This window comes from Artemia franciscana, chromosome 5 (genome assembly GCF_032884065.1).
Source record: "Artemia franciscana chromosome 5, ASM3288406v1, whole genome shotgun sequence".
NCBI lineage: Eukaryota > Metazoa > Arthropoda > Branchiopoda > Anostraca > Artemiidae > Artemia > Artemia franciscana.
This window is the reverse complement of record NC_088867.1, coordinates 60,357,853-60,379,338: the sequence shown is the minus strand read 5'-3', so window position 1 is coordinate 60,379,338 and position 21,486 is coordinate 60,357,853. Positions and strand designations below refer to the sequence as shown.

Sequence of the window (21,486 nt, the reverse complement as noted above, 5' to 3'; positions counted from 1 at the left end):
ACCTTCTTTTTGTTTGACCTTTTGACCTAGTAAATTTCACCAAACAGAACCGAAACAAACAAGTCTCCCAGATTAGTGGTTTTAAACTTGTGTTCAATTTGTTTCCTCTGTCTACCATACTTTTAGCTCCAAAAAATACTTATTTTTTCAATTACATTTTTCTCAAAATTTGAGGATTTATCAACTAAGAATGAAACTAGAATGAAAGTGCGTTGCAATAAATTTCAATTAGGCTTCAAAATGCCCTTGTTCAATGTCGAACTCTCGAAAATTTGTCTCCTTTTTTTGCTCATAACGAAAGCTGACCTATGAATGTTGTTTGTGTTAGAGAGGGCTTGCTTGTAGTAGCTTACAGTTCCTGAATTTTAGTAAGTTAAATATTTGATTTTTACTGTTTTTTAAATTGTGGAAAAATTTTCTTTTGACACTGATTCTAAACATGTATTTTCTAGTGAATTTAGGAATACAACTCAAAATGAATTTATAAATCTACATAAGAAATGTCTGTCAAAGGAAATCCACTTTCCAAAACATTTCCAGTAGAAAAAAAATATCTGAAAAGTACAAGAATACTTTCCACTAAATCTAGAGAATTCTTGTTGTTCAGTGTTTGTTTATTCGGGACCTAAGGGACCTAAAGCAGAAGAGATAGAAAAACGAACATCATATTTTGTTGTTGTTTTTTTAAGAAAAGAGATTTGAGACATCCACACTATATGCATAACAGATTAAAGAGCAGTTTCAGATATTTTCAATTGAAAAAAAAACCTTACCTGAATAAAAGTTTTTCAGTGAACAAACATTGTTTCGGAATCAGCACAAAAATACTTTCTACTAAACCTATAAGATTCTCATTGTTCTAAACATCGTTTATTTGGGACCTGAAGAAAAAGAAATGGATTTTAAGAATAGTTGTTTTCTTAGACATCCAGCTCAGCAACATAGCAGGTTAAAGAAGATTTTTTTTATTATGATTATTATTACTGCCAAGTAAGGAGCTCAGAGTAGCCGAGTTTTCATAATAAATATATATATATACATATATATATATATATATATATATATATATATATATATATATATATATATATATATATATATATATATATATATATATATATATATATATATATATATATATATATATATATATATGTGTGTATGTATACACAATTCTTCTCATTTCAAATGAAGGTTGTGGAGCCCAACTCTTGGTCTAGCCACCGACTTCTAATGCCGGGTCGAAAATAAAATTTTAAAACTATAAATGTTTTATTCACTTGATATTAACAATTTTAGTCAACCTTCTACGGCTAGTTTAATAAAAGAAAGTATAGCAGGAAGATAGTAAAGATAAACCAAAATTTCTCTTTTTGCTTTTTTTTCAAGTCAATGCTTAAAAGTATCAAGGACACTTAAATTGAAATCTGACTATTTGGACTGGCTTACCTGAAAACTTACATAACTATATATGTCATAAAAAAAAATTTGGTCGGAAATTCAATTTTAAATGAAAAAGGCCTCCATATGTAGTTATGCAGGCTTTGGTGGCAGCGGATGCCAAATTGCAAAAAAAAAAATAAGAACAAAGAAACGTGGAGTACTCAGTCTTTGTTCATCAAACTACCAGAAAATATGTCTTTTATCTAGTTGCGACTCGTCAAAATAAGTCTCGGATCAAACTGACGTCCCATCGACGACCTTTGCCACGTCCACGGACAATCAAAACAAAGGTGTTTACGAAAGCTCACTGCAATGTTTGAGGTCTCAGAAATAGATTTGACTAGTTCCTATTTTGAGTGAACTCCATCAAACTATCTATTATGTGCATTACTAAGACTAATCTCAATCACGAGGTACGGAGCAGCGAGTTTGCCATACAGGTGTACACGCTTCTTAGGTGAGACCGAGTACAGACTGACAGTGTGAAGGGTTTGGAAAGTTAATAAGAAGAAATGCGCAGGACTGAACCCGCAAACCTCTGATCAAGTGGCATACTTTCATCCACCGTACTATAACAAGTTATTCAGTAATTTGATTTTTCCGCTAAACTGAGTATATACGTTAGATAAAGGAATTGTAATGGCAATGTAACTGTTTATTACAAGTCATTGGGACCCTTCAACATTCTATATGTTCGAGGGGTAGCCCTCTATTTTCCCAAGGAAAAAGTAACAACGTGCCGAGTGCCGAGGCCGGGCTTCAAAATCGGCTACATGGTTTTTTTTCTTAACTGGTATATTGATATTTCTGACCAATGAAACGGTCTAAAAAGGTCACAACTTTAAGGAAGAATTTGTATTTTTCCCATGATGGTTGTATCGAACCTGTGGCGACGCCACGAATTCAGAAAGAGGCTCACATTGTTTGCGATTACAAGATAAGGGACAATGAGAATCAGTATCATATCACCTACCTCGATCTTCCATTAGTTCGTCAACAATGCACACGCAACAACTATTAATTACTCACATTGAACGTATAATTGGGTTATCATATGCTTCTTCTGTAACGATTAAGCCGTCGTCTTCTTTTGAAACTTTTCAACTCTACCGCTCTACCACATTATCCGTGCACATCGCCGTTTTGGAAATGCTCGCAAAATCTGACAGGTCGAAAATTCATTCAGTTTTCTTCCAGTTCGCAAAATATCTTTTATGTTTTCCCCCTTGGACACGCAAATCTTATCTAGTTAGAAAGTTCAGCATTGCAAACTTCGTTATAGCTGTGGAAAAGCAAATCCGTGCTTATAATTCCCGGTTGACGAAGTTAAACCATCCTTGGTCGTCGGTACTGGCCCTATAGTTAAGATGTATTTGTTGTGTTTGTCTTTGCCCTTAGTGCGTATTTCTTCTTTTTTTTCCTTTCTTGCTCCGTCTTTTAGTTTCTTTGGTTGACGGGTTTTCCAATAAATAATAAGAATAATAAATACAAGTCTGTGGCGTAGCCATGCCGGGGCCCGGCCTCAAGACCGGAAACATAGTTTTTTTTTAGTCTTAAAACTAGCGAATTGACATTTATGGACACAAAAACGTTCAAAATAGGTCACAACTTTAAGAAATTCGTATTTTTGGCTGTATCGAGCCTCTGGTGACGTCATGACATCAAAGAATGGCTCAAATAGTCTCTGGTAAGAAGACAAGCGACAATAAGAGTTCATATATAGAAACATGCCGCGTGCTAGGCTCCTTGTACTAACTATGTGTCTTTAAAATAAAATTTAAATCTGACATTCATTTTTTAACGAAAAAGTCCTCCATATGTAGCTATGCAGTTTTTGGTGGTAGCAGGTGCCAAATTAAGAAAAAAACAACTTGGAGTCCTCAGCCTTTGTTCCTCGAACCACCCGACAATGTATCTTTGCCCGCTTACAATTCATCAAAATTAGCCTCGGATCAAAATGGCATCCCATCGACGACCTTTGGCACGCCCACAGACAATCAAAACAAACGTGTTTACGGAAGCTCAATGCAATGTGCGAGGTCACAGGATTAAACTTGACCAGTTCCTATATTGGGTAAACTCCGTCAAACAATCTATTATGTGCATTACTAAGACTAATCTCAACCACGAGATACGGAACAGCAAGATTGCCATACATGGGGCACATGCTCCTAAAGAGAGACCGAATGCACACTGACAGTGTGAAATATGGAGGAGAGGTGTGTTTATATACATACAGAGCCATATACCAAACTCAGGTTTGAATCTCTCAAACTCATCAGACGAAGAAGCTCTGTACGCTAGAGTGACCTTTCCAAATAAGTCTGTGATCCTTGAGACTGTATATAACCCTCCAACCCGAGAGATTCCGAGCCACCTTGAAACCCCCTTCATCACATTGGAAGAAAATACATTAAATCTGCCCTCATCCTTTATGGAAACTTCAATGTTCGTCATAACGTGTAGCTTCGCGCCAAAAATACTATTTGTCATTTTCTTTTTCGAAATGGCTTGAACAGTTCGTTGAATTCGATACCTTCCTTGGCCCAAACAGATCATCTCGTCCTTATCTCTTCCTTAAGAATCATTCAGACTCCCTTAAAGTTTACAAACCTGCCATAACAAGCGACAACATTACCGTCATTGCGCGTGGAAATCTTTGTATTCCTCTCCCAATAAAGCCGGGCGACAAATCGGGCAATACAGAAGAAGAGAAACGCACCTAAGAAACACACTTCGAAGGCTTGGTTGTCTTTGGGAATTAATAGATTGCTGGCGTTTAGATTAAAGATGAAGAGCTGTTTCAGACGAAAACAGACTGACAAAAGTGACCTTTTTGACCATTCTTCTGAGTCCAAAAGCAAAGTAGTGTCTCCGCAAACTAAACGGGAAGAGGTAATGAGGAACCATTAGAAAAAATTGACTTTCGTGCGAGGGAGCAAAGATTGAAGCCTTTAACAGAATGGGATAGAAGAGAAGTGTTTGCTGTCATGTTAGTCTCAGACGGCATGGTGTTGCAAGAAATGGGTGTTAATAACAGGAATAGAATTTGAAACTGGTTAAAGGTAGGCTTATTTTACTAGAAAACAGTATTCCTAATAATTTTGGACAATTGGGTTTTTCTCATGATATGATAATGATAGAAGAACTGTTGGAACTAGTAGCAGTGGTGTGCTCTGACTATTACACAATTAAAATTGAAGCAGATAAGTGAAGAATTTTTACCTTAAAGAAATAGTAACTAATTTGATAAACAAGTGACAAAATAACTGAGTTAACCTTGATTGGAATGACTCATAATAAAAACGACAGTCATAGAATGGTCTACCTCAATCTTCAACCCGTTGAATTGTGTGCCGGAATGGTTAAAAGTGAAAGCTTTTGAGTGTTTGGAGTCGAGCCAAGACTGTTTTCTGCGCTAAAATGATTTTCTGAGTCCTAATGCATTCTGGCAGCATAGATTATATAAGTTTTCAGGGAGTCATAACTCAGATTAAAAGCAAATGCAAACCCATAGCAGCTGAATTTTCGATGGTTTAATATGAAAAATAGGGGCTGGCGCAATTGACAGAAGAACATCTGGTGGCTTTAACAAAAAAGGCAAAAGAATATAAAAAAATGCAATAATTGATGTAATTTATCAGCAGTATTATAGGATTAAAGCTGATGCATCTATGATAATTAATCAACTTTTGTAGTTTGTTTTCAAGAATTATTCAAAGCTGAAATCCATATAGCAGAAAATAGCCCTTGGTTGGCTTATGAAAATTTCGGCTGGTCAAGTAAGCTAGTTGCCGTTGCGCTGATAGGCCTACTGACGACAGATTTCTCATTTTTTACGTGACTAATCTTGTTAGCACCCTATTTAATTCAAACCTACCCTCTTAAGATGTTCTAATTTCCTTTAAATATTTTTTATGAAGTCTTCCCGTCCCATTCAGGGACGACCTGTTTTTTGTTGGTTTTTTACCCTTAATGGATGGCTAAAAAGGACGACCTTTGGCAATCTGTCATCTTTCACCCGCAAAAAAAGTCTTAGCTATCACAGCCAGTGTTTCCACTTCTACCGATTTATCGGTAGATCTACCGATTTTCGGACCTGTCTACCGAATAAATTTCAAGCCTACCGAAATACCGATTTTCTACCGACTTTTGGTGATTTTTCGCCGATTTTATTTCTTTTTAATTGAACATATAGGCGTGACTGCGAAAAGCGCCATTTAGCGAAATCCCGGAACCATTCACAGCCACTTCCGTCATAGTGCAAAACGAGTGAATTCATTGAAAGCTTACTAAGACTTCTTAGAAATTGACAATCACAAGATATTTTCCCCTGGACAAACTAGATGGTTATCTGTACATAGCTGCGTCAAAAGGATTCTTGAGAAATGGGATGCTCTCACATTATATTTTACTGAGGGTGTGTTTGATGATCCTACCCATGGAAACGATTTAGCTCTTTGTGGCTTGAAAAACCCCTTTATGAGAATAATGATGATGTCCATGGACTATATTTTGGGCATGTTGGCTGACTTCAATGCTCTTCTCCAATCACAGTCCCCCCCCCCTTTTTCCATACATTACTCTCTCCAAGAACTTTCTTGAGGTAGAATATGTAAATGGTTTGAAGAATCCACTAGATGTTGATGTAAATGATGACAATTATTATGTAGATCAGGGCTTCTTAAACTGTGGGTCGCGACCCCCAGGGGGTCGCGAGACTACTGAAAGGGGGTCGCAAAGATCTGATACTTTTCAATCATTATAAATAAAATTTTAAAATTAGTATACACACTAGGTACAAAAATATAAATACAAACAAAAATCATACAAAATACTATTGTAGTTTTATTATAATTTTTTTTTTGAAAAAATTGGCAATGCAAAACTGTTATGTAGGGCCTATAAATGAAAATATGGAAGTAGCATTTAAAATAATAAATACAAGGCGCTTCTCGATTTTCAACTGAAGCTACGACATTGATGTCTGGCCGCCGGCGTCAGTGTTTGCAAGATAACTTAGTGATTTCAGACGCCGCGTCGCCTTGGGCTTACAGGTTACACATTCTGTTTGTACTTCAGTTTGGACTCAGCTTTGTCTTCGTTGTGACATGTGTATTTACTGTGTAATTTTCAGTTGGTGTTTTTAATTATTACGTTAAAGTTCAACTACATTTTGTTTAATTATTTAACCATCATGGATAAATGGCAACTTAAAATTCCAACTAATAAGTATGCCACGCCGTCACAACCAAGTTGCAGTGCTTCAAATCCGACTTCTAGCAAAACAAAAAAAAGAAAATATGACGAATCATATTTGCAGTATGGCTTCACTTGCTCTTCTCACAACAATGAAGAAGAACCAGTGTGCTTAATTTGCAAAGAAGTTTTGGCTGCAGAAAGCATGAAACCGTCAAAACTGCAACGACATTTGAATACTAAACATGCAACGTTATCAAAAAAGCCAATGGAATATTTTGAGCGTCTTTTGCAAACATCAAATAAAGAAAAGAACACTTTGGAGAAGTATGTTACTTTGAATGATAAATATCTATTGGCATCGTATGAAGTTTCGTATTTGATAGCAAAAACGAAAAAGCCTTTTACTATTGGAGAACAACTTTTACTACCTGCAGCTATAAGAATGTCTGAATTGTTCATGGAAAACAGTATGCTGCTGAAATTAGTAAAATTCCATTATCAAATGACACTGTGTCCAAAAGAATTTCAGACATTAGCAATGATCAATTTCAACAGCTTCTTATGAGGCTTAAAGACAGCTCAAAGTTTGCAATACAACTGGACGAGTCGACAGACATTTCAAAAATGGCACAGTTGTTACTTTTTGTAAGACATATTTATGAGGGAAGAATTCATGAACTGAATTCTTGTGCCAAAAACTGTGCCAAAAATGGCACAGTTGTTACTTTTTGTAAGACATATTTATGAGGGAAGAACTCATGTTTTGTCGTCCTCTGGAAGGTCATACTCGTGGAAAAGATATATATAAAAAAGTAAATGAGTTTTTTGAAAAAGAAGGATTAAATTGGAAAAATTGTGTTGGTGTGTGCACGGACGGTGCTGCAGCAATGACCGGACAAGATCTTGGTTTTACAGCATTTGTTAAAGCTGGAAATGATCATATTACATTTACACATTGTATGATTCACCGAGAGGCACTTGTTGTTAAAAAAATTGCACCAGAATTAAACACTGTGTTTTTTGATGCAGTCAAAATCATTAACTTTATTAAAAGTCGAGCACTTAATAGTCGATTGTTTAAAAATTTGTGCATTGATATGGATTCGGATTATACAAGTTTATTGCTACATGCTGAAGTTAGGTGGCTATCAAGAGGTCGAAGTTTGAAACGATTATTAACTTTAAAAGATGAAGTTCTTATATTTCTAACAGAGCAAAATTCTAATATGGCCGATTATTTTCACGATAATTTATGGCTTCTCAAGCTATGCTATTTGGCAGATATTTTTGATAAAATCAATGATATGAATTTATCAATGCAGGGAGTTTGCATTAATATGTTTATGTTAAAAAATAAACTTGAGGCCTTTGTTAAAAAAATTCTTATATGGAAGAAGAGAGTGGAAAGTGGATCGCTCGAAATGTTTCCATTTACCGACGAGTATATAATTAGTAACAATATTTCAAAAAAAGATACTCATATAACAAAAATTATAGTTAATCATTTGAAAGAAATGGAAGTTTACATGCATAGGTATTTTCCCAATGATATCGATACGCAACAATGGATTTGCAATACATTTTCAGTTGAAATGGAAGAAATTAATTTTTTAAACTTAAAAGCACAAGAAGAATTTGCCGAATTAACAAGTGATACTACCTTGCGACTCAGATTTTCTCAAGTGCCTGTGCATGAATTTTGGATAGAAATCAAATCAGAATATCCCCTACTATCGGATATGGCAATGAACAAATTACTGCCATTTTGTACAACACATTTATGTGAATCAGCCTTTTCCACATTAACTTACATAAAATCAAAATACCGTTCAACTTTAATAAACGTTGAAAATCTATTACGATATGCACTAACTCAAATTGAGCCTAGATTTAATTATTTGTGTGAAAATAAACAATCACGTCCGTCACATTAATATTGTTTTATGTTAATAATATGTTTTTATTAAAAAAATTGTTACAAAAGTTTATTTTTTCTATTGAATATATAGATATAGTTTTATGTCATTCTATTTATTGTGTTTTATTACGACCAGTATCCCGTCAACGTTTCCATCTACATCTACGGTGCGATATTACATCTACATCTACGGTAATATATTTCATTATATGGAGGAGGGGGTCGTTTAAAATTTCCTAAGCTTGAAGGGGGTCGCTATATAAAAAAGTTTAAGAAGCCCTGATGTAGATATCCAAAATATTTATTCTATTTATTTATTTATTATTACGAATAGCGGTAAGCATCAATGCTTGTCGAAAAAACACAAAAACACAAAATCATAATACTAATCTAAAGTAAATTGGCAACGACAAACTAAACAGCAAAAACTACTAAATAAAACGACACTACACAACAAAAGCGTCTAAATAAAAAGGCGTATTTACTAATACACTCTTAAAATTTCGAACACTCTCTGCCTCGACAACCTCCAAAGGCAAACCATTCCATGGTCCGGCAACTCTACTAACAAAAGATAATTGACCAATTTTTTTCAGTGGTCTTGGGGGATATAATTTATAATCATGCTGACGAGTAGAGTGATAATGGCTAAATTTAAAAAATAAATTTGGATCAACATCATCCACTCCTTTAATTATACGAAACACATTTACGAGGTCATTGCGACGTCTATGAAACTTCAACGACGGGAGTTGAAGCCTAGAAAGTCTCTGCGGATAAGAAAGGCGCTGAATGCCCAGCTCGCTATTTCAGAGCTTGTAGAGAGCGACCCTAAGGTGGACCATAATAAAGAGATGGAGGTGTACCTCACAGCAAGAGAATTTTACAAGGAAGCAGTTGCACAGATCAAAATCGGATTCGTATTTGATAATGATTTGTATGAGATGTCCTGTCTTGTAGAGCCTTCAAATGCTGCTAAGCTGAATCTTTCTAGTCTTGCATCACCTCCAGTTAAGTATTTCCCTCCTACATGTCTTAGAGCTGCCATTGACTCGGAATGGTGTGAACAAAGCTCTGTTGATGTTCCGAAGGTAGAATATTGTAGAATATTGTAGATTCGTTTTTTCCATTGTTACCCCAAGTGGTCAACCAAGGTTTGTAAATCTAAGGCAGGTTATTTACTTTTTGTTTTTACTGCCTTTCTCGAATGTTGTTGCAGAACGTCTTTTCAGCACTTTAAAAGAGGTGAAGACTGATAAACAAAATAAATTGTCGACACTGACCTTATCTGCTATCTCCCGTATTAAATGCGGGACGAAGAGGATGAATATGCATTCTTAATCGCTGATAGTTGGCTCATGAACTAGAGAAACGGCTAAAGGAAGTAAGAGCATCTGCGACAGTTGAAGAGTATATAAGAGTGATCAAAGTTAGTTTATAGTAGCAAAAGTTTCTGTTTTGAGTTGCATTAGATATTTGAAACATCCACTGTTCCAAATTGTGCTTTATTGATTTATTATGATTAAAAGTACCTAATTAAGTAGATTAGAATTCAATCAACGTATGTACTGATACGATTCTATGCTAAGGCTTCAGAATGTTAGTGATGTATGTCTACGGTGGAAAAGCAAAAGTTTCTGTTTCGAGTTGCATTAGATGTTTGAAACTGCCGCTGTTCCTGATTTTTTGTTTGTATACCAAAGTGTTCTTTATTGATTTATTGTGATGAAAAGTACCTAATTAAGTAGATTAGAATTCAATCAAAGTATTCTACCGACGTTATCATAGGCTTGATTCCTTCGTTTGCAGTTGCGTATCAGTTGCTTTAATCATTTTTATCCAGTATCTTATTTGTTGTTTGAAGTCCAATTTAAATGCTTTACTATGATGAACAGTACCTGATTTAGTAGAATAGGACTCCATAAATAATAACTAAGGATATTGAAATTGTAATTTTTAAGCCTTGTTCTCATGCGTGTCTAGCTAGCATCTGTGTTTACACACGCGCCAGGCAATATATTCGTGTCTAAACATATCTTGTTCCCACGTAGGCATAAACACCAACTGCCAATTTAATTAATACATGAAAATCGTTCTTTCCTTATGTGAGCATTCGGGTTCACAGGCGCTGCAGATTTGCAGCAACTACTGCAAATGCCGCGTTTGCAACATTTTAGAATCGCCGCTAGCTCAAGAGTATACCATATTAGTATACTAGCGATTTACAAGAACCACTGAAAACGCTGCATTTGCAACGACAGTAACGTTTCGTAACCGCGTTATTACAACGAGATCAAACAACACCCCATTATTCTTTTGCAGATTTAAAGAAAACATTGCTTTAAATCATCGTATGATTAATCGTAAGTCGATAGACCGTTGTTGAGTGGTCTAATTCTGAGTTGATCTAGGACTTCAGCAGAAAATTGAGCATTTTTGCGAAATTAAAATGCACTTAGAGGGTTTGGGCATGTTTAGAAATTCCCAACCGATTTTTCTACCGATAGCGTGAAGCCATCTACCGATTTCCTACCGAATTTTAGACACGCCATACCAATTTTCGAGGCATGCGAAGTGGAAAAACTGATCACAGTCTTTTTCTCATTACAGCTCTTGAAAGAAGGAAAGAACAGCAGTTCTTGTGCAGCTTACTGTTTAAAATATGGTCAGTTAGATGAGTTTCCAAAAACAATCTGTAGACGACTCTCCTGAATAATATTTAACAAATCTTCCATTGCTTCCCATGCATCCACGTTTAAGAACCATATTTGACTACTGTAGCTTCCAATATTCTACGCTTGGTCTAATCTTTCGTTATCCTCATCTTTAAAGAGCCTGATAAAAACAAGTATGCATCAGTTAGTATAGGTAAAAAAGAAAAGTTAATTACTGAACTCTAAGAAAGCGTTGGTAATTTTCCTTTTGATAATAGCGCCCTCTCTAGCTTCACTCTAATTAGATAGCACTATTGATATTCATGAAAATGATGATTTGCGCCATTTTCATCACTAACTTGCCGTTCAAAAAGACACGCCATATTCTTGGTAACTGGTTTTTTGATTGCTCTCACTCGTCTCACCATGGCTGATGTAAGTCTTATTTTATTAATTTATTCCAGCAATGGAGAACATGTTCTTTATTCGGTCAATGTCTGGCTGCTTAATACATTTTGGTAACAGTCTAGTCTGTGCCCTTTTCTGAAGGAAAGCAGTGTAACTGCCAAAGAGCTGAGTGGTTGCCATGCTAGGCTTGAAATCCCATGTGGTAAAATTCTAGTTGAGTGACTTCTTGCTATCTCAGAAAGAGGTTAGGTTAGGTAACCCTGAAACTTTCAGGGATGTGTCTACAGGCTAAAGTGTGTCCTGGGAAGGTATTTTAAAGTACCCACCTCTGCTCCTTAAATCCTTAAATCGCATTTTGCCTCCCTCTAGAGAGCCCTGAAATTCGCCTACATGACAGGTTTATATCTATGGAAGTTTTGACAAAACAACATTTTACCTTACTTTTCAGTTACTAGTTGCTTTTTCTCTGCCTTTAGTTCTGAAGATGCAATTCCTGTTATTTTAGTATAATTCTGAGCCATATCAATTTTTTTTTCAAAATTAGGAAACCTTATAAATTGGGATTGAGCAAAGTTGTGAAGCTGAAAACAATTTTGTTATAGGCTACTTCATTTATGGCAGAAGATCTATTATGCAAGGTTTTACTTTTATAATACACATATTTATAAAGGTCAGGACACTCTAGAGAGATAAGGAGTAGAGGTAGGTACTTCAAAATACCTTCCTGGGACATACTTTAGCCTTTAGGCCCATCCCTGAAAGTTTCATTTTCCTAGCATAACCCCTTTCCCAGATAGCAAGAAGTCACTAAACTAGAATTTTACCATCCCATGTATATAGGGCTAAGGGTTCAAGTCTTAATGTTGCTGAATATTTGGTTAATCAGTGGTACAACTGAGAGCCAAGCTAGATTTAAGCCAGCTCCACATTGGTACCTAGAGAACTTCAGGAAAAAACACAGGAAGTTCATATGATTTGCTTCTATCCATCATGTACTCTTGGTTGTAAGCAGGGAACCAAGAGATTGGTACTTGTGTTATAGCCTATAGACCACTTATCATTATGCAATAAAAATGGTAAAATTGCAGATTTTAACATAAATTAGTCAGGTTAGGTAAAATTCTAGCTTAGCTACTTTGGTGATTGTTTAGTTTCATCACAAGCTGTCTAAACATTTCTGGTTAACCCTTTTCCATGGGGCAAACTAAAATGCATAGGGAGAATTCTACTTTAGTGACTTGATGGGTCTACAGGCTAAAGTGTATCCTGGGAAGGTATTTTGAAGTACCCACCCCCACTCCTTCTCCCTCTAGAGGGCCCTGAAATTTGCCTACATGACAGGTCTATGCCTATTGAAATTTTGACAAAACAACATTTACCTTAATTTTCAGTTACCAATTGCTTTTTCTCTGCCTTTAGTTCTGAAAATGCAAAGGTCAGGACCCTCTAGAGGGGGAGGGAGTAAAGGTAGGTACTTCAAAAACCTTTCTGTGACATACTTTAGCCTTTAGACCCATCCCTGAAAGTCTCATTTTCCTGATATAACCCCTTTCCAAGATAGCCAAAAGTTGCTAAAGTAGAATTTTACCTATTTTAAATACTAATTCCAGTCTTCACTGGTAATTTCTGTCTAGTATGAAGTCAAAAGATAATTAAACTCATGCATCCATTGATGCTAATATCCAACAGGGTTCATTTTCACTTTGAGCAAAACAAACATCTGATTTTGCTTATAGGTAACATCACCTATAGAGCAAAGGATATTAGTCCATTAGCCCTGTGGGCAGTAGGGCAAGGTCTGTATTCTGATCAGTTGAATTGTTAGTTGATATTTATGACATACTCTTTGCTGATTGGTTAAGCCTTATTTGTTATGATCATGATGTTCCATCATTACAACCCTATTTTTGCCAGAAATTACAGTTAGTCAAAGGCAAGCTTCTGTGGTGTTAAAAGTTTGAAGGAAGGATATTTTAGTTTTATGTCTTTTTTTTTAATTACCTCATATAGCTAGATTCTGATGATTGCATATTGTTTTTATGTCATTACTCATTCATATTGCCCAACCCCAAAATTTCCATAGGCTTCAAAACCCTGCCTGCTTTATGTATTTTTAGTTTTGTTGAAGTGGGATTTTAGAAAGCAACATTAGGGGAGCTTGATGGGGAAACCTGAAATCTTGGAAAATTCTTAGAATAGAGGGATCAGGATGAAACTTGATATGTAGAAAGATCTTATGTCTCAGATGCTCCATTTTCAATTTGAATTGGATCCAGGGACATGGAGGGGGGAAACAGAAATCTTTTAAAGCATTTCAAGTGGAGAGATCAGGATGAAACTTGATTGGAAGAATAAGCACAAGTTCTAGATACAGGATTGACATAACTGAACTGGATCTGCTCTCTTTGGGGGAGTTAGGGGGATTTTCAGTACTTTGGTGAGTTTGGTGCTTCTGGAAGTGCCAGGAAATGAAATTTGAGGGACCTACTCAAATTGCCTTAATAACAGTCATTTCCCTGATTTAATCATCTGGGAGGATGGTAGAGGAAAAATTGAAAAATGAGGTATTTTTAACTTACAAATGGTTGATCAGATCTTAATGAAATTTGATATTTAGAAGGACCTTGTGTCTCAGAGCTCTTATTTTAAATCCCAACTGTATCTGGTGATATTGGTAGAAGTTCAAGGGGGAAACAGGAAATCTTGGAAAATGCTTAGAGTAGAGAGATCAGGATGAAATTTGGTGGGAAGAATAAGCACAAGTCCTAGATACATTATTGACATAACCAGGCTGAATCTGCTCTCTTTGGGGGAGTTGGGGGTGATGTTAACTGGGAAAAATTAGGTATTTTTAACTTACAATTGGGTGACTGGATCTTAATTAAATTTGATATTTAGAAAGAACTCATGTCTCAAAGCTCTAATTTTAAATCCCAACCAGATCTTGTGAAATTGGGGGAGTTTGAGGGGGAAACCAGAAATCTTGGGAAATGCTTAGAGTGGGAAGATTGGGATGAAACTTGGTGGGCAGAATAAGCAAATGTCATAGATACCTGATTGATGTAACTGGACTGGATCTGCTCTCTTTGGGGGAGTTAGGGGGTCCAGTGCTTTGGCAAGTTTGGTGCTTCTGGATGTGCTAGGATGATGAAAATTGGTAGGCGTGTCAGGGACCTGTACAAATTGACTTGATAAAGTTGTTCTCTGATTCAAACATCACAAATAAAAGAAACAATGAACTACTTCCTAATTATAAAGTAAAAATTGTAAACATTTTAAAATAGAACTTTCAGGTGCTTTATAGTATTTCAACTGGTCCCCCAAAATACAGCATAGTCCCCAGTTTACAGCCAAGGTCAATACTTCATTTTGATTTTCTTTTTTTTTTAAATTAAAAAAGCCTGTATGTAAAATTAAATTCAATCTGGTAACATTGGGGGGGAGCTTGATGGGGAAACCTGAAATCTTGGAAAATTCTTAGAATAGAGGGATCAGGATGAAACTTGGTGGGGAAAATAAGCACAAGTCCTAGATACATGATTGACATAGCTGGAATGGATCTGCTCTCTTTGGGGGAGTTGGGGGAGGGTTAATTCTGAAAAATTAGAAAAAAATGAGGTAGTTTTAACATACAAAGGGGTGATTGGATCTTAACAAAATTTGATATTTAGAAGGACCTCATAACTGTATGTAAAATTAAATGAAAAAATTCCAAGATGAGAAACAAAAACACCTTTTAAATAAGTACTAACAGGGATATTACTTTTTTGTTGAGCTTACTTTCAGTTTTTTAATTCTAATAATAATCTCAATCTTCTAAATTTTCAGTTTATTATTATTGTCCTTTTTTATTTTGAAGAAAAGATTTTATTTTTAAAATTACTGAATTGTTTATATACATATAATGTCATTTATGCTTGGTTAAATCATGTATTTTCTCTGGTTGGTAGGCATTAATGATCTAATGGCTAGCCCAGATTATTTCAAGTAGCAGTCCTTCTACCCTAGACATGGTTGATTTCCCCTGAAGTACTAAGAATGAGTAATTGAGTTTATTAGAAAGTTAATCTTGGTGTTGCTTAAATTTCCTGAAATGCTTTGCTGATGTAAAGATCAATTTGCAACATATATATATATATATAGAAATAGCTTGTTCAACAATCTTTATCATTGGTACCAATTTGGGGACATTTGCCAATCCTTGAGTTAGTAAAACATAATTTTTTGGCATTTACAGTGAAAAATATTGTTTTTGGTATCTTCATTGAAAAATTGTTTCTCCACTCACCCAGATTTTGTAAAATAAATGTGTCCACTCCCAACTTTTTTGGTGAGTTAACACCATTGATCTGGATTAGTATGATTATTATGTCAGATGCCAGAAAAATGCCTAAAAAATGATGGTCACTAGGCCTACCATGACAAGCATCCGCCCATAATAGGATCAGACATAGGTAAATTTACCAATGTTTCAATTGCTTCATTATTTAGAAGATGAACACATCACTCAATGTATCTTTTTATATTCTTTCCAAATATGCTAATTGTTTTCTTTGCTAATTCCATTTTGAGTCCTTAAAATGATACCTTAGTCCTTATTTTTTGGTCTTGTAGACTTAAGGTACAAACTTGTCATTTGATTTTAAATCCTATATACAGCTTTTATTATCACATCATACCATCCAAAGGCATTGATTTTTTTACAATCTAATCTAATGAACTTATTAATTAACAATTTTTATATTTCCAGTTGCATTTCTATTTTTAAGAGGTGTGTTATCTAAGCACTAAACTTTGACATGAAATTGGAAAAATACATAATTTGGGCTATGTATTTAACTTTTAAGGTGAAGCGTGGTAAAGTAAAGTGATGTGCTTTTAGGAATTTTATAGTTTTCAGAATTTTAGTGTTTCCTTCTAGAGACCAACCACTAGTCCAAATATATTTTTTTATTAAGGCACAAACCCTAATTCTTTAAAACCTTTAAACTATTATTTTAATGTTGGGTTTACTTTCAGTTTATATTACAAAGTCAAAAAAAAAATTTAAATTCTTCTTTGATCAAAAAGCTTCAATTTTAGATGATAGTTCACCTTCTTTTTATAAAACAACATTGATCACTGGCAGTGCATGAGAGTCTATCTTTTTATGATGTTCTCATGTTTTCCATAGTTCAAAAATTTTAGTGCCCTTTAAAGTAACCTAAAAGATTGGGGGGGGGGGCAACTAGCTCCCCACCCATTGCTCTTTTTTCCCTAAAGACATCCAATCAAAATTTGAGATATTTATTTGATTTATCATAGTTGAAACATCCAATAACTATGTTTTTGGGTATGGAATGACCCCCATAGTCCCTGGAGAAAGGACTGTAAGCTATCCAATTTGCCCATTGATCCTATACAACATTTGCTATTGGGAAATATATGGAAATTTTTGGGACATATTTTCTGCAGGGGGATTTTCCATGGGGAGAAAAGTCTCTAGGAAAAGTTTTCTATGGAAGCTTGTATCAGAGGGGGGTAGGGAAGGGGATTCCCTGGCATGCTTTGAAAAATAGTCATAGATTAAATAAAAAAATAAGTTTTTTCAATTAAAGTAAGAAGTAACTTTAAAACTTAAAACAAACAGAAAACATCGCATATATGAGGAGGGGAGCTTTCCCTTCCTCAACCCTTTATGCAACCCTCTCACATGGGATAGTTCATTTGTTTTTAAGTTTTCATATTGATTCTTATGAGACTTATTTTGAAGTCCTCTACTTTGAAAGTCTGATATACTTCTCTAAGTTTTAAAATAAGTGCTCTTGTTTATGATAAGACGTCAGTTTAAGAAAAAGATTATTTGGATGTTTTGTTAATTTTTTGAGTAATCTAGGGGATAAACGTTTTTTCATATCTGTAGGTAAAACAGCAATTGGATGATACATAGAAACAAGCTCAGAAATAATCAAAGGTGGGCTGAAACTGGGTAGGGAGTGTCTTTTGGGGAAAATGTTTTGCATTCAAGTTTGATCCTAACCTTTATTTTAGGAAAACAAAGATGCTGGAGATGCCAACTCAGAGTACATTAAGCTAAAAGTTGTTGGACAAGATAGTAACGAAATCCATTTCAGAGTAAAAATGACAACCCAAATGGGGAAACTAAAAAAGTCATACAGTGAACGAGTGGTAAGTGATTAATCTAGTAAAATTTTGCCTCCCGGATCAGTTTAGATAGTAAAGTAGATACGAGGGCTAAGATTTTATAAATAGAAAATTCTAAATTGTACTTGCCTGATTAATAATATTAAATTAGAGAATAAATAAACTAAATTGTAAAAGGGAAACCCAAATGAGGAAACTGAAAAAGTTTTGCAATGAAGAAGTGATAACTTGTTATTCTAGTAAAATTTTGCCTCCTTTATCAATATAGATGGTGAAGTAGGTTGAGTGATAAGATTCTCTTATAATTAAAGTAGATTAAAGGCTAAAATGAATTCACAATTAATGTAGAATTTAATTTAGCTCTTTATATACTTAAATATTTTCATTGCCTTAAAATTATATGTTCATCTTATTTTTAATATTTCCGTGTTTTTTGTTTTTTTTTGTAATTAAAGTGTAAAACTACTGTTATATCTTGAAGTAAACCAAATCTTAAAAAGTATCTTCCAAGATATATGTCCCAAAAATTAAGGGACTAAAATTGAAATTTTCATAATTGGTAATTTGGTTTATATTTGGCTTATCTCCTCTTTTGGTGGTAAAAGATTTAAAGAAAAGGAAAAAAGATCCCTTCAAGAAAAGTAATAATAAGATAATAAAAAATGGATTTAATAGAGTAAAGAATTGCTGTTTAAACTATATTCTGAAGATAGAATTAGTGCCAGGGAATAAAATTTAGTAGAGTAAGTAATTGCTGTCTAACCTAACTTCAATATTCTGAAGATATAATCAGTGCCAGGGGAATAAAACGTTCAAGTTTCAACTCGAGAGCCAACTACTTAGCTTAACTATCTATCTATAAAATACTGTAGACAAATTTATCCAGAAAGTAATTGTTTAATGTACCTTACTATTACTTGTAAAAATAGTGTTTATGTTTCAGAATCCAAGAACCCAAATTGGATACTGTGCTTTATTTTCCATAAAAAATACATCATAAGGATATTTTTGGTCATAAGGAATAAATTGGTTGTTACTTAGGCTACTTAAAAAAAAATGCTATATGGTCACTTTTGGTTATAAGAAATAAAAAGAATTCGTCACTAAAGCCTTTTTAGAACAATAGGATCAGAGAAATGCCGTAATAAAGCATAGTAAAATGTAAACCTCCAAGAGCAAACGATAGAGCTTTAATTTATTGTTCGATTTTGTTTAAGATTCGTATGAAACCTAGAAAGTAGAAGAAGAAGAAGAAAGTAGAAAAAAATAATAATATAATGTTAAATTATCTTTTGTGTGATTCATCTCTATGCAAAGAACAAAGACATATTTTTTCAACTAATGCTTTTCATTAATTGCTTTAATTTAAAATTGATTGTAAAATCAGTTTGCAAAAAGTATTATGACACAGCTTAAGGTTGAGAAGTTTGGTAATTGCTGAAATGCTGTGGTAATTGCAGAATTTCTCTCTTTAAGATTGGTTTGCCTTTCTGCAATCGGTTATGATTTGCTTGTTTTGAGAGAGAAAATTATGATGTAGGTGTATTTTTTATTAAATATTCAACATATAGATGTGGTTAATGGTTGGGTATTTAATATAACGCGTTTTGGGCAGCTAAAGTGTTATATTTTCGTCATATTTTTGTATATTTCATTTGGATAAACCTAACTTCACTTCTTGGGTATGTTCAACTTTGAAAAAAAAATGCAACCAGTTGCTTGAATAGGTTCTTAAGTCTGATTTAAAACCAATTTGCAGACAGTAATAACAGTTGAGAACCTCGATAAGTGCTGAAATATTTCGGATAAATGATTTTTTAGCTTATCTGAGGAACACATTGTTTAAGCTATGTTATGGTACATTGAAAATACCAACAAATCGAAGTTTGGGAACCTGGTTAATTAATTAAAATAATTAAAACCCAACAATTAATGTCCTTCTTTCTCTTAGGGTGTACCAGTTAACTCGCTACGTTTTCTATTCGATGGTAGGAGAATCAATGATGAGGAGACACCCAAACAACTAGAAATGGAGAATGATGATGTTATTGAGGTGTATCAGGAACAAACTGGAGGTTTTTAACTGGATTTCTCTTCAGCAAAATTCTCCTGTATCTTAAGCTTGAAGAAAATTAAATATGTTCAATTCTTTTTTTATTATCAGTCGCTAATAAATTTGTAAAAAAAAGTTTTTTAAAAACGAAACGTCATCTTCTAATGATGATTCTCTGTTCCCTTTATTTAGTTAAGAGAAATCAAAGAAGACAATTTTAAAAGCAGTAATGGGGATGTGACCAGTAGGAAGAAAAATGGGAAAGTAGAATAAAAAAGAAAGGGATATTTCACCTGTTAATTCTTACATTTAGCAATTACATTGTAATTGTGTACATTTAGTTTAATTGTTTGTTTTTTTATTTTTAACTGATTTTAGATTATTTTCTTTTTGTAGTTGCTTTAAATTTTCTCCATTGCTTTGTTGAATTTTTGTATAATTATTCTACTTTCTTATCCTACTGGCCAGAAAACCGCTGATTGTTTTTCAAGATTTTCTTATTTGTTTGTTTTCCACTTGTTTATTTAGTTTTCTTCTTTGTTTAGGCCAGTTCGGGTTTGGACCTTTTATTAGTCTAGATATAGTTTTTAGTAAATTATTAAAATTATGTTTTTAGGTAAATTAGTAAATTTAAAGCAGTAATTTAAGTAGGTGTTGGGATAATGAAGAAGGGCTAAACAATGAAGAATAAAAGGGTGGCTATCCTTATTTATTGTTTTGACTAGTTTAGCTTTAGATATTTTATTAGCCTAGAGATGGTTTTATAACCAATTTTTAAATTAAATTTGTAAGTTTAGTAAGCCAGTTATTAAATTAGGCTAAAACCTACTTTTTATTAGAAACATTAATGAAATTTAATTAAAATGTTTTGTCCTACTGTTTTTTTTTTTTGTTTTTTTTTTATTAGTAAGTAACATTTATTTAGTGTATAAGTACAGTCAGTGCTAGTGAAAAACTAGGGTTCTGGGGGAAATCACTCCCCTTGCCTCTTCCTTTTGAAATGTGCCTCCTTTGAAACTCGGATCCTAGGGATTTCCCCCTCTCTGGTTGTCCTTGAATACAGTAGGCACAAGTAGGGAGTTTTGATTTCCAACATGTATGTGCTTATTAATTTTGGCCATAGGAAATGTACTATAAATAGACTTGCGGAATGAAGTATGCATGTATTAAATAGTAGCCCTTTGATATAGTAAGGGTAGGAAAGGGGTGGAATGTGCTCTTTGTCTCTTGCTATAAGAAAACTAATTTGTTTGCAACGTAATTTAATGTGGATAGCTTAAGCACTGTCTAAAATGTACTAAGTGAAGATTAATTTGTTTTTCCTTTAGTTTTGTAGTATGCTGTTTCAAATTTTTTTTTCGAAAATTCCTATTTTTCCATTATTTTTCCTGATTCAAAGATTGATAGATTGCAGCCTCGCAGTGGGGGGTTCCTTCATAGCAAACTATATCTTAGCACGAATTTAACGTATGCTTTTTAAGTTTTGGTCAGTTGATATTTGTCTATTCTCAAGATTGTAACATATTGGGGTCTAATGAATAACTGATAAATAGTTTAATAACTAACTAAATAACTGGGAGGCAGCTCTCCTCATTAACGGAATAATTTCAGTTCGTTTTAAGCTTTAATGTTGTTCCTTCCTTTCATTTAAAAAAGTAACTTAA

At 34.1% G+C, this 21,486-nt stretch overlaps 2 protein-coding genes across 2 annotated transcripts; both read left to right on the top strand.

Moving 5' to 3' along the window:
* Positions 1-6,640: 6,640 nt before the first annotated feature.
* LOC136027779 (protein FAM200B-like) lies at positions 6,641-7,210 on the top strand. The gene has a single exon (XM_065705241.1). The coding sequence runs from the start codon at positions 6,641-6,643 to the stop codon at positions 7,208-7,210; it is 570 nt and encodes a 189-aa protein (XP_065561313.1).
* Positions 7,211-11,557: 4,347 nt separating this feature from the next.
* LOC136027668 (small ubiquitin-related modifier-like) lies at positions 11,558-20,622 on the top strand. The gene is made up of 3 exons (XM_065705114.1): positions 11,558-11,652; positions 17,656-17,793; positions 19,721-20,622. Exons 1-3 carry the CDS (start codon positions 11,644-11,646, stop codon positions 19,850-19,852), a joined length of 279 nt encoding a protein of 92 aa, XP_065561186.1. The 5' UTR covers positions 11,558-11,643; the 3' UTR covers positions 19,853-20,622.
* Positions 20,623-21,486: the final 864 nt, after the last annotated feature.